Source organism: Lissotriton vulgaris, chromosome 7, assembly GCF_964263255.1.
Source record: "Lissotriton vulgaris chromosome 7, aLisVul1.2, whole genome shotgun sequence".
In the NCBI taxonomy this organism is placed as follows: domain Eukaryota; kingdom Metazoa; phylum Chordata; class Amphibia; order Caudata; family Salamandridae; genus Lissotriton; species Lissotriton vulgaris.
This window is the reverse complement of record NC_141695.1, coordinates 609,615,974-609,631,585: the sequence shown is the minus strand read 5'-3', so window position 1 is coordinate 609,631,585 and position 15,612 is coordinate 609,615,974. Positions and strand designations below refer to the sequence as shown.

At 47.7% G+C, this 15,612-nt stretch overlaps 1 protein-coding gene across 4 annotated transcripts in view; it reads left to right on the top strand.

The window, feature by feature from the left end:
• Positions 1-4,294, top strand: part of LLGL2 (LLGL scribble cell polarity complex component 2) — a 1,008,116-nt gene extending 1,003,822 nt beyond the window's left edge. For all 4 annotated transcript variants that reach the window (XM_086930752.1, XM_086930755.1, XM_086930754.1 and 1 more), the window contains exon 26: positions 3,623-4,294. In XM_086930752.1, the coding sequence (XP_086786878.1) occupies positions 3,623-3,630 (8 nt within the window). In that variant the 3' untranslated portion in view covers positions 3,631-4,294. The remainder of the gene's footprint in view (positions 1-3,622) is intronic.
• The last annotated feature ends 11,318 nt before the right edge of the window (positions 4,295-15,612 follow it).

Here is a 15,612-nt window from a genome sequence, read left to right as displayed (position 1 = left end):
AGCCGAGGAGGAACTATTAGATATGGACCCCCCAATGGGCGATCATGAGCCTGAGAGGAAAATCAAAGCTGATTTGGAACTTCTGCAGCAGTGAAAGAAGAGTTGAATGAGGCTCAAGGTCTCCGGGCACCACTCTTCTGGACCAGTCTGGGGCTATCAAGATGACTTGGCCCAGTCTGCCCTGAATTTCCTTATAATTCCGCTTAGGAGAGGCCGGAACGCATACAGGAGACCTGTGTCCTGTCACAGATGGAAGTTATTTCCCGATGACCTCTTTAAAGGAAAATCCAGAGTGCATATGTTTTAACAGTGCATGTTTCCGACTGTGGCAAACCGATCTAGCCAGGTAATACCTCAGTAGTCGAAGATGTCCTGTGCCACCTCAGGAGGAAAACGCCACTTTTGTTCTGCCGATCGAAGTCCACAACTCGTCAGCTCTGGTGCTCAAAGACACCGCTAGCAGAGGTTGGGTACCAAAAAGATTCTCTACTGGTTCAACTACCTCCAGAAACATGGAGCCTTCTCGCACAGGATCCAGGAACGCACTCCGCCATAAGTGTTGGATGTACCACGCCATTCACTTTGTAGGATAGGATCCATAGTGGCCTTCCCTTGACAGAGGTTTTCGGAGCCTGACAGATCACCCCAAATCCCAAAAGGCTGATGTAGAGTTCTCTCTTCACCAGAGACCAGAGACCTCTCCTCTCAAAATCCTTCAGATGGCCTCCTCAATGCAGTAATGACACATTCATTACAACTGTGACATCTAGTTGAACAAGTGAGAGCAGCCTTCCAGTTGTCAGGTTGGTGCTCGTCTGCCACCACATGAGATACTGAGCAGACTCCTATGAGATCTGGAAAGAGTCAGAAAGGTAGCCACAGTCCTGGGACCTTAAACTTTTAGGTTCCATTGCTGGGCCCATATGACACAATTGGAGTATGGGACAAGGAGGATGCACAAGACCAGGAGCCTAATAACCCTCAGTAACATCCTCACTGAGATCGAAATATCCAGATTATATCTTTAAATCCCAAGCTCACTGCAGCGGTGGAAAGGCCTTTAATGCTACCATGCACCAGGACTCAGGTGGGACTTTGACTCATTGACAGAAAACTCCAATGAGATCATAAGCCTCGCCGCTGTCCAGAGTATTTTACAAATGCGGCAAGCCCGTCTGAGCAAGCTGTTGTCGAGGTTCAGTAACACATGTATCCCCGACCTCTCAAGGTAAGCTGAGACCATCGCCATCCCTTTTGTGAGCACCTGAAGTACTGAGGTAAGGCCAACCCAAGGGACTAGGTTAAGGCCAAAGGGATAACTGCAAATTTAAAGTGTTTTATTCTCACTGTGAAATGCATTTACGGTCTGTGGTACTCCAGGATGGGTGGAGAGGACTATCCAGGTGGATTCTCCTCTGCATTAAATGTTTTACCCACTGGACTCCCAGAAGACCTGCGGGCTCATTCAGTGGCCCAGGCTGCTATGGCAAAGTTTGCGAAGGCATACCGGTTCTCTGCCAGGCTGTAATGTAGGTGTTGATTCAACAAAACACCACTGCCTTGATAGCCTGGTCCGGGTGAAAGGTTACTTCGCCTGCTGGGTTCTGCAACACTTTCTGGTCTGAGTACACTCCACGGACTTTCCACCTTGGGGACGTAGTGCTTGGGTATCCGTTCTAAGGTGAGGTATCTGCAGGCAGAATTATCCATCAGATGGACAAGTTACTTGCTTTTGGTAACATACTTTCTAGTGGATACTTTACCTAAGTACAGATTCCTCACTGTCCTCCCGCCTCCCTGTTCTGTTGAGTGGGTTTCTGAACATTGTAATTAGTTTCAAAGTTAGATTTTGGCACACTATCCCCTGCAGCTTGCTCGAAGTGCTCTGTGTCTGAGGATGCAGAAAGATAAAGACTGAGAAGGACCGGTCCTCATATCGGTCTCCTCCCCATCACTTCCGGGGTGGGATGAAGTCACTGTGAATCAATATGGTGCCTTCTACCAATGCGGGATGAGCATTGCTGAAAAATGTCAGGTTTCAGTCTGACACCTGAGAATATTCTAAAGTGAAGATTGTGCAGTTAGTGTATCCATCAGAAAGAGCGCTATCTAAGGTAAGTAACTTGTTCAGCAGTACATTGGGCAACATGTTTAGCCAGTGCTTTGCTGTGCTTCGGTTTTCTTATTGCTGCTTCAATGCAATATGCTGAGAACCATTCTTTAATTTGTTCTGTTATATCCATTTAAATCTTGTGACTGTCTTGTGTTAAATAATCTGTCACTAGATTGTGTTGCATGTTCTCTTATTTGGGGATGTTACCTTGGGTCAGCTCTCTGTATTTTGTTTGTGTATATCTTTTGGAGTTCCTAAGAAAATACTGTTGGAAATGGGTTACTCGGACTGTGCTTGTTGTTTTTGCATTGTTTTTTCTTTGGTAATGTTCATTGTATGTGGGCAACCAAAGAGCAGAATGTATTTGAATTTATTTGAGTCTTTATCCTCTTTTGCTTCCTTGTACTCTTTCCTTTTTTGCAAGGGAATTCAGTATTTTCCAGTAGACCGTTTTTTTTCCTAATAAATGTTTCCTTTTAGAACATGTAATATAAAAGTGCATAAATGGTAACTTGTATAAAATTCTCTCTGCATGTCTGCATGCATATATAGCCATTAAAAAATACTCTATAGCGGAAAAGCAACTAATCTGTTACAAAATTGCAAAGCTTACTTAAGCGGGAGGATTTCAGTCGTCCACTATTTTCTATGGTGTTCGCTTGTGTTTTTTAACTAATGATCATGAGTGAGTAGGAGAAAGGTGGATGCAACGTTAGTTTCTCCTTGGCAGTTCTCGTTTTAGGAGATTTCACCTGGAGGTTGGATGAGGGGTGGACAGGCTAGCAGTGGATGGGGCAGAAATATATTCAGGTGGGGGAAGGAGTCGGCCACTGTGCTAAAACTACTAAAACGGTACTAAAATGTATTAAATAGTGGTACAAATGGACATTGTTTGCATGTTGGAAAAATTCATATTTTGAATATTTTGTTTTTATTGAATGCATAATTTTAAAGTTATATTCATTTGCGCTTATTTTGTGGTACGTCGTTGTGGCTAGGATATGATTATTTTATACCATATATGATTAGTGATAGTGAGATCTCTAAAGTGAGTGGAAGTACACTTGAGTCTTTCAGATCATGCCAAGAACAAGGGTTATAAGATCAGACTGGAGTGGGGGCTGAGGCGGTTACAATATAAGACAAGGGTGGAGAGTTTGGTGGTCATCATATGAGGCTATATGAGAATATCTGGATTTTTTTATTTTTATTATTGTATATTGAAATAGTGGTACATGCATTCAAAGATGCCTGTTACAGAGTAAGCAGTGTTGAGGCTGTAGACTGGCTATGAATTGTGTGCCAATATGAAGCCTAGCATCGGTTGGCATGGCAAGTCCCATCGGCTCATACTTTCTGAATTAATTTTCTTGCACTCCCCACATTGCAAAGTATGTTGGAACTAGGCTGTTGGGGGATATTATGGTGAGCTGTATGTATTCTTTACTTACAATGATAAAGCACCCGTCCACTACTGTACTTTTACTTTTTCTTTTATATGTCTTGCAGCTGAGTGACTTCTGAACCGTACTCTCATCCAGTGCCAGAACACTACTGAGGTGTCCGCTTGACAGGAGAGTGGCCACCCTACTCCACCCAGGGTAACCTACTCTGCACAGAGCACCAATACGCCGTCCTCGTGCCTGAGGCCAGCGCTCCCCAGTGGGCAGGAGTGGGGTTGCCTTCCCTCTTCTTTTACCTTTGCACAGTTCTTGTTTTATTGTTGTTGGGCCTATGGGGAGCCGGGGAGGAGGAATTTAAGTTATACTCTTTACTGCCCTAGGACACAACTTCTTAACAACTTACCTCTCAACTGACGACTACAAAATTATTTTTGTGGGAGGTGTTTTTTGTACAATGGTTTTCAAAATCATTTGGGGCTTCTCCTTCACGGGAAGTCCGTTTTTAGAATGTATTTTTTTAAAGAAAAAGTGAATCTTAATTTAGTTAAATAATATATATATATTCTGGGGATGATTGTAGATCCAGGTGACTGCTGTAACTGTCCTTTTTTTGATGGAGATCTATTTTCTGTGTTTGTAACAGTTCAGTGCATTTCTCGCACTGCATTTCCAAGTGTGCCTAGAATCTCTATTTTTTGTAAGACTGCCATCAGCGGGAGGAAGGGCCAAATGGCGTTCAACACTACATTGCTCTTTGTTAATAAATTAACGGTTCATATTTTCGTGGTCTCTCTCTTGTCTGTGCCAGTCTGTTTGGGAATGGGGGATAGTTGGAACTGCTGGATGAGCACATGCATGCATCTTATCTGGTATGTGAACTGCACATTCAGCTCCTATGCCAACTATGTGTATCACTTGGTACCTCTGAGATGGCTGCTCCTGCTTTGTGTCAACAGTGTAGATTGCCTTCTCTCTGAACCAGATCCATTAGCTTATGGTAGACTTCTTCCACCCTCTATGTCAGTAAGGGTTGCTGGTCCTTCAGTTGAGGGCAGATTAGTGTAGAAGCAGCTGTCTCATTAAAGAAAAATACATTGTCTCAGGGTAGATTGCATCTAGCACCTGCAACCTCATCGGTTATTTTTGTTCCTGCGGCTCAGTGGGAATCAGCTCCTTTTCAACTATGTCAACGAGTGAAGCTTAACCTTCTGGATAAACTGGGTGTACCCCCATGTGCTTCTACTGATGGTAGTCCGTACTCTGCTAGCTCATTCAACTCACTTCTCAGGTAAGTAGACTGTGTGACCCTATTTTTTCAGTGAGAGTAGTGCCGTCTTCATATGTAGAGTACACTGTGTACCCCTGCTTTTTCACAAGATGCCCCATTTGCTCCTGGATGCACTGTGGAATCCAATTATCTTAGCAAGAAGTTACACCTTCAGCTTAATATTAAAACTGTGTCTCGCCACAAGGAGGACGTAAAGATAACTTAAAATGCTCTATAGAAGGATACTCATTTTTGCTATGACTAAGTCTGCGTATTTGTAGGATCCCCTGATCATTTTTTAATATTGCATTTTTGAAATATAAAATAGCATAAAAATTCAAGGAAACAACATGTTCGAGGCATATGAGCTGTTGATCATATGCTATGCATAGATCGCCATCTAGTGTTGGGTCCTTTGTTTTTCTTCGAAGAAGTCTTTCCATTCACGAGGTAGGTGACTCTTCCTTTCGTGATAGTGCGCATGGGCATCGACTCCATTGTTAGATTGTTTTTTTTCTGCCATCGGGTTCGGATGTTGGTCGACGTGCTCCGGTTCGACACCGTTCTGTCGGTTTCCCTCGGTGTGCAAGACACTATGACGTATTGTTTCTGATCACGTTTTCCATTCTTCATGTGTCGTGTTTACTGATGAAAAACCCTCTTTCAATCTGAGAACTCGTGGTAGGCCGTCGGGCCTACTCTCAGCGGTTCGACTCGCAGCCGATGGAACAAACTCAATTTAAATTCTGCCCTCGTACTGACTCGCACAAAGTCTGTAACCTCTGCTTGTCCCCTGAGCATAGTGAACAGGACTTTGACGTGTGCAGAGCTGTCCGCTCCACAAAGACGCTTCTCGACTGTTGGGCTCAACGTTGCGACATGTAGACATGTCGAGGCAGCTCACAGACTCTATTCCGGACCTCTTTGGACCTGAATCAGAAGAAGGAACCATCGATGCTATCGGGGCCGAGGAGGAACAGGAACTGATCTCCATTTCCGAGTACGGCTCCGAACAGGATGAAGACATCCCACATGGACAGCGTACTGTTCCACCTCAATCGAAACTGAAAAAGAAGGCTCCGGACCAACCCGCGCCCTCGGGCTCCAGTTGGCACCGAGACCCCGCTCTGGACGCACCCCGCCTTCTGGCTCGGCACCGAAGCCTACAAAAAAGCATTCCGGCTCCGAAAAGCCTCATGCCAAAGAAAGGACCGAGCCGAAAACCTCGGGATCGAAGCCCAAGTGCGGCTCCGACCCACAACACTCCACACCGAAACACACTTTGGATCCAAAAACACAAACCCCGAAGCCGTCCGCACTGAGATCTTCAGCGTCGAAACAGCCTGATTCAACTAAGTCACCAAAAAAGCACTGTTGCGACGATCCGCTGAATAAACCGGACCCGAAACAGAAAGTGTTGTACATTCATCCCACTACTAAACATATTATCACCAAAGTGACTTTAAGAAGAACTAATGCAGAAGAGGAATATCACATTCCTTTAAAGAAGAGAACGGTTGGAACTAACCCTTCCCCTCATCCTCTTCATATTCCATCACCTCCTTCTCCTCAGTCTCTACCTGTGCCAACTTCACCCGAGCATTCACCACCACATAAACCTGACAATCAAGATGATGGGGATGACAATATGAACGATGATGAAATTCAACCAGTGCCTACAGACCAATAGGAGGACTACAACACTGACTCGCCACCAGGCAATGATCCTGACTTATACCCTACCAAGCCCTCTCCTCCAGATGACAGTGTAGGATACATTGAATTACTGGGTAGAGTTGCTAATTATCATGGGATGCTCCTCTTTGAAACCCTTAGCAGTACACAAAAATCATCACACATGTTACCCATGTTCAAAAGAATGATTTGGCATGTCGACAATATATTTAATGATAGTCAGGGCACTTATCCTTACCCCTAGTAGGGTAGATAAAAATATAAGTCTGCACCATCTGACCCAGTTTACATAAAAGGACAATTACCATTGGATTCATTAGAGGTATCCAACGCACTTAAAAGAGCCAACTCTCAAACTACGGGAGATGATCGACCCCAGATAAAGAATCTAAGCTCCTTGATGCTTCAGGTAAAATAGTGGCCTCTCAGGCAGCAAACCTCTGGCGCATATCTAACACACAAGCATTGCTAGCCAGATACGACTGTGCACACTGGGACGAAATGAACAAGTTACTTACCTTCGGTAACGCTTTTTCTGGTAGATACAATATCTGCCTGTGGATTCCTCACCTTGTGAATATCCCCTTGCGTCAGCAACATTCGGAAATTCTTTTTGTAGCTTCGCGCGACGTGGACGCGGACGTCACAGAGACACGGCTCCGCTCGCGACTCCGCAGACGTCACCGACGCCTATAACAGGCCCACGCCGGCGTGATGACATCAGTTCCGCCCTTTTTTCCGTGCCTTCGAGGCACACGGACGGACCGATGACAGTAGATATATACAAAATATACACAGTATAGAAATCAAGGTAACACACACAGTGTGAAGTAAATGTAATAAAACATTTGACAATAAAATAATTCATTAAAGATAATCTGGTAAAGAAGAGTGGACAACGGGGAGGCGGGTGGGTCAGTGAGGAATCCACAGGCAGATATTGTATCTACCAGAAAAAGCGTTACCGAAGGTAAGTAACTTGTTCTTCTGATAGATACATCTGCTGTGTGGATTCCTCACCTTGTGAATAGAGTCCCACAGCAGTCCCCACTCCCGGAGGAGGGTGTCCACTCTTCTAGACCAGGAAATCTTGAAGGACAGAGCGCGCAAAATGACCGTCCCTCCTCACTTCGGAATCCAAGCAATAGTGCTTCGCGAAAGTGTGGAGGGAAGACCAAGTTGCCGCCCTACAAATATCCTCTACAGGCACACCTCTAGCCAATGCAGAGGTCGAAGACTTAGCTCTAGTTGAATGAGCCCTTATGCCCTCTGGTGGTTCCTTACCGGCCAAAGAGTAGCAGATCTTAATGCAGAGGACGATCCATCTCGACAAAGTCCTCTTATGGACCGCTCTTCCTTTCTTGCAGCCAGCAAAGCCAATAAAGAGCTGGTCATCCATGCGACAGTCTCTAGTTCTGTCCAAATAAAAAGACACCGCCCTCTTGGGGTCAAGACGGTGTAATCTCTCCTCCTCCTTGGAAGGGTGTGGGGGAGGATAAAAAGTAGGTAGGGTAACGGATTGACCAAGGTGGAAAGGAGTCACCACCTTTGGCAGAAAAGCAGGCCTGGTCCTAAGAACCATTCGATCAGCATGAATGGACAGGAATGGGGGCTTGGAACTAAGAGCTTGAAGCTCACTTACCCTCCTTGCCGAGGTTATTGCAACGAGGAAAACTGTTTTGAAAGTCAGGAGCCTCATAGGACATTTGTGAAGAGGTTCAAAAGGAGCACCCATTAAAAATGTCAGAACTAGATTCAAATCCCACTGAGGCACAATAAAAGGGATAGGAGGGAACTTATTAGTGAGGCCCTTCAAAAACCTCAAAACTATAGGAGATTTAAACAGAGAAGGCTGGTCAGGCAAACAGATAAACGCCGACAGCGCTGACAGATAACCCTTCACCGTGGCAACAGCAAGCCCCTGCTGCGCCAGAGAAAGGGCAAACTGGAGAACAACAGATAAATGGGCCCTCAAAGGGTCTATGGACTTCTCCCTGCACCAAACAACAAACTTAGACCACCTATAAGAATAGATGGACTTAGTGGAGTCATTCCTGGCTGGCAAAATGACATCCACCACATCGTGAGGGAGAGAAAAAGAAATCAGGTTGCCCCGTTCAATCTCCAGGCATGAAGGTGTAAGGTCTGGAGGTGGGGGTGTAGAACCTTCCCCTCCATCTGAGAGAGGAGATCTGCCCTGAGAGGGAGACGGAGCGGCGGGTGAGAGGAGAGGTGGAGAAGGTCTGAGTACCACACCCTTCTTGGCCAATCCGGGGCAATCAATATGACTCAGGCCCGGTCTTGGCGAATTTTCCTCAGAACCCGAGGAATCAAGGGTATGGGAGGAAACGCGTAAAGGAGTTGCGAGCTCCAACTCAACTGAAACGCATCCCCCAAGGCTCCCTGCATCGGAAACTGGAGGCTGCAGAATGACAGGCAGTGAGCATTCTCGTGAGTGGCGAATAGGTCCACACGAGGAGTCCCCCACATCCGAAAGATGTCGAGAACTACCTCTGGATGGAGCCTCCACTCGTGATCGGCAGAGAACTGCCTACTGAGACTGTCTGCACGAACGTTCTGAACTCCGGCCAGATGATTTGCCATCAGACAAATCTGATGGTCCTGAACCCAGGACCCGAGACGCAGAGCCTCTCTGCAGAGACACTGCGACCCTACTCCTCCCTGCTTGTGGATGTACCACATCGCGGTCATGTTGTCCGTCAGGACTTGAATTGACCGCCCGCGAAGGGAAGGGAGGAAGGCCTTGAGCGCCAGGCGTATTGCCCGCAATTCCAGAAGGTTGATGTGAAGCAACCTTTCCTCTGGAGACCAAAGACCTTTGACCTCCAGGTCCCCCAGATGAGCACCTCACCCGAGGGTGGATGCATCCGATATCACTGTGGCCACCGATGGAGGAATCTGAAAAGGCTTCCCTTGAGACAGATTGCCTACCACACTCCACCAAGACAGATCCGCTGCAGTTTCTCCGGAGATCTTCACTGACTCCCTGAGATCTCCGTTGTGCTGATACCACTGCCTGCGGAGGCACCACTGGAGTGCCCTCATGTGCCAGCGTGCATGGTTGACCAACAGAATGCATGAAGCCATCAGACCGAGCAGGCGAAGGACCTTCAGGACTGGAACGACCGCTCCATTGTAAAACAAAGGAATCATCTCCTGTATGTCGCGAATCCTTTGAGGGGGAGGGAATGCGCGACATACAGTAGTGTCCAGTACCGCACCTATGAACAGGTTGCTCTGTGAGGGCACCAGGTGAGACTTGGGCACATTTATCGAAAAACCCAACCTGTGCAACAACTGAGTTGTGTCTTGCAGATGATGGAGCTCCTTCTCCGGCGACTCCGCTTTGATCAGCCAGTCGTCTAGATACGGAAACACATGTATCCCCGTTCTCCTGAGATGAGCTGCCACCACCGCCATCACCTTGGTGAAGACTCGAGGCTCAGTAGTAAGTCCAAACGGAAGGACCACAAACTGGTTGTGTTGTGACCCAACCGTAAAACGGAGATACTTTCTGTGCAACTTCAGGATGGGAATATGAAAATACGCATCCTGCAAGTCGATCGACACCATCCAGTCTTCTTCCAGCAGCGCTTGAAGAACCTGCGCAAGAGTGAGCATCTTGAACTTTTCCTGTTTCAGGTAAAGGTTCAAGATCCTGAGATCCAGGATTGGCCGAAGCCTGCCATCTTTCTTGGGGATCAGGAAATACCGGGAGTAGCACCCCTGACCCCTTTCCTGCTCTGGAACCACCTCTATCGCACCTTTTTTGAAAAGAGCCAGGACTACTTCCTGCAGGCGAAGCAGGTGGTCCTCCGAACAATAACCCTGGCAAGGAGGGTAATTGGGAGGGAATTCCTGGAAAGGAAGTGCATGCCCATTCTCTACAAGATTGAGAACCCAAAGATCCGATGTTATTAATTCCCAATCTTGTAGAAAATGAGTAAGCCGACCCCCCACTGGGCCCACATGATCCAGAATGGCGGATCTAGGGCTGCTTTGCTGCGTTGGCTGGGGGTTGGGAAGGAGAGGAGGAGGAGGAGGAGGATTGACGACCTCTAGGGCGGGATCTTTGCCTGCCCCTGTACGACTTGTACAGCGTATTCTGTTGCTGCTGAGGCTGCTGCTGGGATGGTCTGTAAGAGCGAAAGGAAGATCTTCCGAACCCCCTGAAGCGTCTACCAGTAGTACCTCTGGACTGAAGACCCAAGGATTTTGCAGTGGCCCTACTATCCTTAAAACGTTCCAAGGCAGCATCAGCCTTCTTGCCAAACAATCCTGAGCCATCAAAAGGCAAGTCCAACAAAGCAGACTGGACGTCCGCAGAGAACTCCGATGACTTAAGCCAGGCAGCCCTCCTAGTGGCCACGGAGGAGCCCATGACCCTTGCCACCGAATCAGCAGTGTCCAGGCCACTCTGAATCACCTGTCTCGCAGCTGCTTGAGTGTCTGAAATCACCTACTGAAAATCCACCCTGTCATCCTCAGGAATTTTCGGAATTAGCTGCTTGACAGAGTCCATCAAGGCATGGATATACCTCCCCATCAGGCACGTTGCGTTGGTTGACTTTAACGCCATACTGGCTTAAGAGAAGACCTTCCTGGCACCCTGATCTTGCTTTCTGGACTCTTTATCCCCCGGAACCTGTGGGAAAGCACCAGCAGATTTCTTTGAGCATGCAGCCTGCACCACCAAACTCTCAGGCAAGGGATGAATTGATAAAAACGCAGGGTCCTCAGGTGCCACTCTGTATCTCCTCGCAACTGTTCTTGAAACTGCAGGAGCAGATAAAGGCTTCTTCCAAACCTCATAGATGGGCTCAGATAAGGCCTCGTTGAAGGGTAACACAGGCTCAATTACTGACGAGGGAGAATGAAGAACCTCAGTTAAGATATTAGGTTTATAGTCAGCAGTAGGCAGAGTAATATTCCATAGACTCGCTGCTTTTTTATAACAGTGTGATAAGGCACCACATCCTTTGATGGAACATTTGACACTGATGCCAACTCCCACTCAGGCGACAGTTCAAGCCCACTGGCCTCACACAAATCTTCAAAAGGATCCTCAGAATCCTGTAACTCCCCTTCTTCAGTATCCGAATATTGATACCTTTCCTCTTCCAGAAGTCTCTGAGCATTTCTCCGAGACCTTTCCTTCACAGCAGAAGCCAACAGGTTCGGAATCGACTCCGACGGGGTCGGAGCCGGCGTCGAACCCGAAGTCGGACGAGGCTTCTCAGCACGAGGTCCGACAGAATCCTGCCTCGGAGTCGTAGGCATCGGCGTCGATGTGACCGGCGTCGACTGAGTCGGCGTCGAGCGCTTCGGCGTCGCCGACACCTCCGGTGTCGGAAAATGCCAATGCAGTGGTATAGCCGGCATAAAAGGCATGAAGGGCGCAGGGGCGTAAGCCTGGGGAACACCCAAGTTGAATGCCATAGGACCCGTGGGACCAACAGGTGCACCAGACGGGAACATTGCCCCAGAATAGACACCAAACATGGCGTTCAAGAACTGAGATGGATCCTGACCTGGAGCTGGAAACTCAGGATATGGATCTCTGGGTCGTTCCTGAGGAGGCGGAGTCGAAACGACGTCGACCTCTTCACCGAGTCCAGGAACCGGGGTCGACGAACCCGCAGGCACCGGAACCTCGACTACACCAGCCCCCTGCTCCTCACCTTCATCCTCCTGACCAGAAGGATTGGATGGAACTGGAGAATGGACCTGCTTCTGAGATTCGGGTGAACCTGGATGTGAAGCCTCACCAACAGAGTTATGTTCCGACTCTGAAACCACCACTTCCTTACTCAGAAGCTTGACCTGGGACTTCGGTCTTGAACTAGAGTCTTTTCCGGAGTGATGACGTGACTCATGGCTCCTCTTCTTGTGCTTCTTCCTCGAAGACTTCGAAGCGTGAGCCGAAGACGACTCCGAGCATGACCTCGATCGAGACCTCGATCTCGATCTCGACCGACGAGTGCGAGACTTCGAAGACTTCTTATCTTTCTTATTTTTAAGCTTGGCCACAAGGAGCTTCGCCTCTCTTTCTCTTAGCGCCTTCTAAGTCATCTTCTTGCAGCAAGGACAGTCCTCGACGTCATGGTCGGAACTTAAACACCAAACGCAGCAATCATGAGGATCGGTGATAGACATAGTCTTGCCACATTCGCCGCCAGCCTTAAAACCAGTCTTCTTCGACGACATCTCGAAGAATATAAAGTTAAACAGAATAACAGGATAATAGTAACAAAGTTACTGTACAATCCCTGAAAACCGTTAGCGTCGACGACGCGGAAAAAAGGGAACTGATGTCATCACGCCGGCGTGGGCCTGTTATAGGCGTCGGTGACGTCAGCGGAGTCGTGAGCGGAGCCGTGTCTCTGTGACGTCCGCGTCCACGTCGGCGCGAAGCTACAAAAAGAATTTCCGAATGTTGCTGACGCAAGGGGATATTCACAAGGTGAGGAATCCACACGGCAGATGTATCTATCAGAAGGAACAATTACTCCAATTTCTACCACAGGAGCATAGAGCTAAGGCTCAAGACCTAGTGAGGGAGGGTTAACTGATTTCTAATAATCAAATTAGATGCTTCCTAGATGCTGCAGACACAGCTGCTAGAGCGATAAACACCAATGTCCTTTTAAAAAGGCATGCCTGGCTACGTATATCTGGGTTCAAACCAGAGAACCAAACCTCCATACTAAATACACCTTTTGATAGGGAGCACCTCTTTGGCCCAGTGGTAGATTCTTCATTAGAAAAAATAAAAAGGGACCCAGAAGTGACCAAATCCATGGGAGCCATTCAGTCAACACAAGGCTGTGGGTCCCTTCTTCGTTCATTCTATCGAGCAGTGTCCAAAACTGCTTCCTCAGACACTACATCCACCTATAAGGGTAATAACCAACCCTCTGGCTCTAAAAATCACTTCAGGGGGGACACAGAGGAAACCAAGGCAGAGGTAGAGGTTCAAACACACGCACCTCCCCCTCCAATACAAAACAGTGACTTAACTGTACTTCTCCCCGACCACTTAACACCAATCGGGGGAAGACTGTCAAATTTCCTACCAACTTGGCAGTCAATAACAACAGACAAAAGGGTTCTAGAGATTATCCGTTCTGGTTACTGCCTGGAGTTCATCAACACTCCTCCACACATTCCTCCAAAGTCACACAAACTTTCACAGGATCACCTACACCTCCTCAAACAAGAGGTACAGTTTTCTAATGGATACATCTGCCAGTGAATTCCTCACCTTGTGAATATCCCCTGCGCCAGCAGCAATCGTAAATTTTTCGTATCTCTCTACGACGACGAGGACGATGTCACAATTGCATGGTTCCCCTCGCAGCTCCGCTGACGTCACCGGAGCCATAAGAGCCTCGTCTGCGTGATGACGTCAGTTCCCTTTTTTCTGCGCCGTCGACGCTAAGGGTATTCTGGGACTCTCCATATTTTTCTATTTACTTTGTGTTTCTGGCTTGCTTCACTTGTATCTTTTTCAAGATGTCTTTGAGGAAGTCTGGTTTCAAGCCTTGTTGAGAATGTGGGGGACATATGTTCATCACAGACCCCCACGAGGATTGTGTTTGGTGCCTTTCATCGGATCATGATGTCGAGGGTTGTTCTTGCTATCGCAAGATGAAACCTAAGGCTTTAAAGGAGAGAGAAGACAAGTTATTTATGGCTAAGATGAGAAAAGAAAAAAGAGGTCAAAGAAAAGCGAGGTCGACGTCGGGGCATGCTTCAAAGTCAAAGAAGCACAAAAAGAAGAAGAGACATAGCTCTCGGCGCCGTTCAGACAAGGATTCGGCTCCGAAGACGACGTCCCCTGAACCTCGACATCGTAAGGACTTTGTCTCTCCGTCAGGCTCAGGTCAAGGTACTCCTGTTCGTTCGGTTTCACCTGTAGCTTCTCCAGGGCAATCTCCGACGCCAGCTCTGTCTCCGGTTCCGGTTGATGAAGCACAGGTTCCTGATGAAACGGAGGCACCATTGGCTCCACTGTCAGTGCAAGCTGGCTCGACTCTGGTGCCTCAGCCTGAGAATGTCCCGGGATTCTATCCACCTTTTCCTGGCCCGGGTACTGATTCATCACATTACTTGAATGAAAGGTATGGAGTCTTTTTGAGAGCTTTGTACCCCTCTGGAGCACCTTTGGGTCCCATGGGTCCGATGGCCTTTAATCTGGGAGTTCGTCAAATTTACGCTCGGGCTCCTTTCAGGCCATTTCTTCCAGTGGCTCCCTCGTGGCATTTTCTGGCACCGAGGTCGTCGACTCCGTATCCTTCATCTCCGGCGCCGTCAGCCCGACCTCGCTCGACTCAGGCTGTGCCACCTGATCCAAGTTAGACGCTGGTACCGGATCCATCGGAGTTGTGTCTGGCGCCGCCGGTGCCAAGGATAAGTTCGAGGCGAAAGGCACAGAGTTTTGGAGGAGCAGTGCTATCGGGCAGGAATAGAAATGGAGGAAGGTGAGCTGGAAGAGTCAGAAGACTTATTTGAAGGTTTGAAGGAAGCGAGTGGATTGGATACATCCCCAGAGTTGGAACTTTCTCCTTCTGCTGATGTTCCTTCTAAGGATGTGGCTCCTTACCACAATTATTAGGAAGGCAGCAGAACTTCTAGACCTTCAGCTTCCAACAGCTGAGTATAAATCTAATATCTTGACTGAGGCTCTACATTCACCCTCCACTGTGTTAGAGCCTGTATTACCTGTTAATGATGCTATCACAGAACCAGTTATGGAACTCTGGCATAAGCCCTATTCAGCCACGGCAGTTTCAAGGTCTGTTGCTAAAAGCTACAGGGTGGCCCCAGGAGACCCGGATTTTCTAAACTTCCCATCCTTATCCTGAGAGGCTGGTGGTTCAAGCTGCTTGTTCCAAGAGATCTTCTGGGGCTTTTCCTCAAATCCCTGGAGACAGAGATTCAAAGAAGCTTGATCAATCGGCTAAAAAGGTCTTTTCATCGGCTAGTATGGCCTTGAAATCTACAAACGCCACCAGTCTTTTGGGTCGTTACATACATGCTCTTATGGATTCTGTGAAACAGTTTGCTCCTAAATTATCAGATGAGGATAGAAACATTTATTTTATTTGATT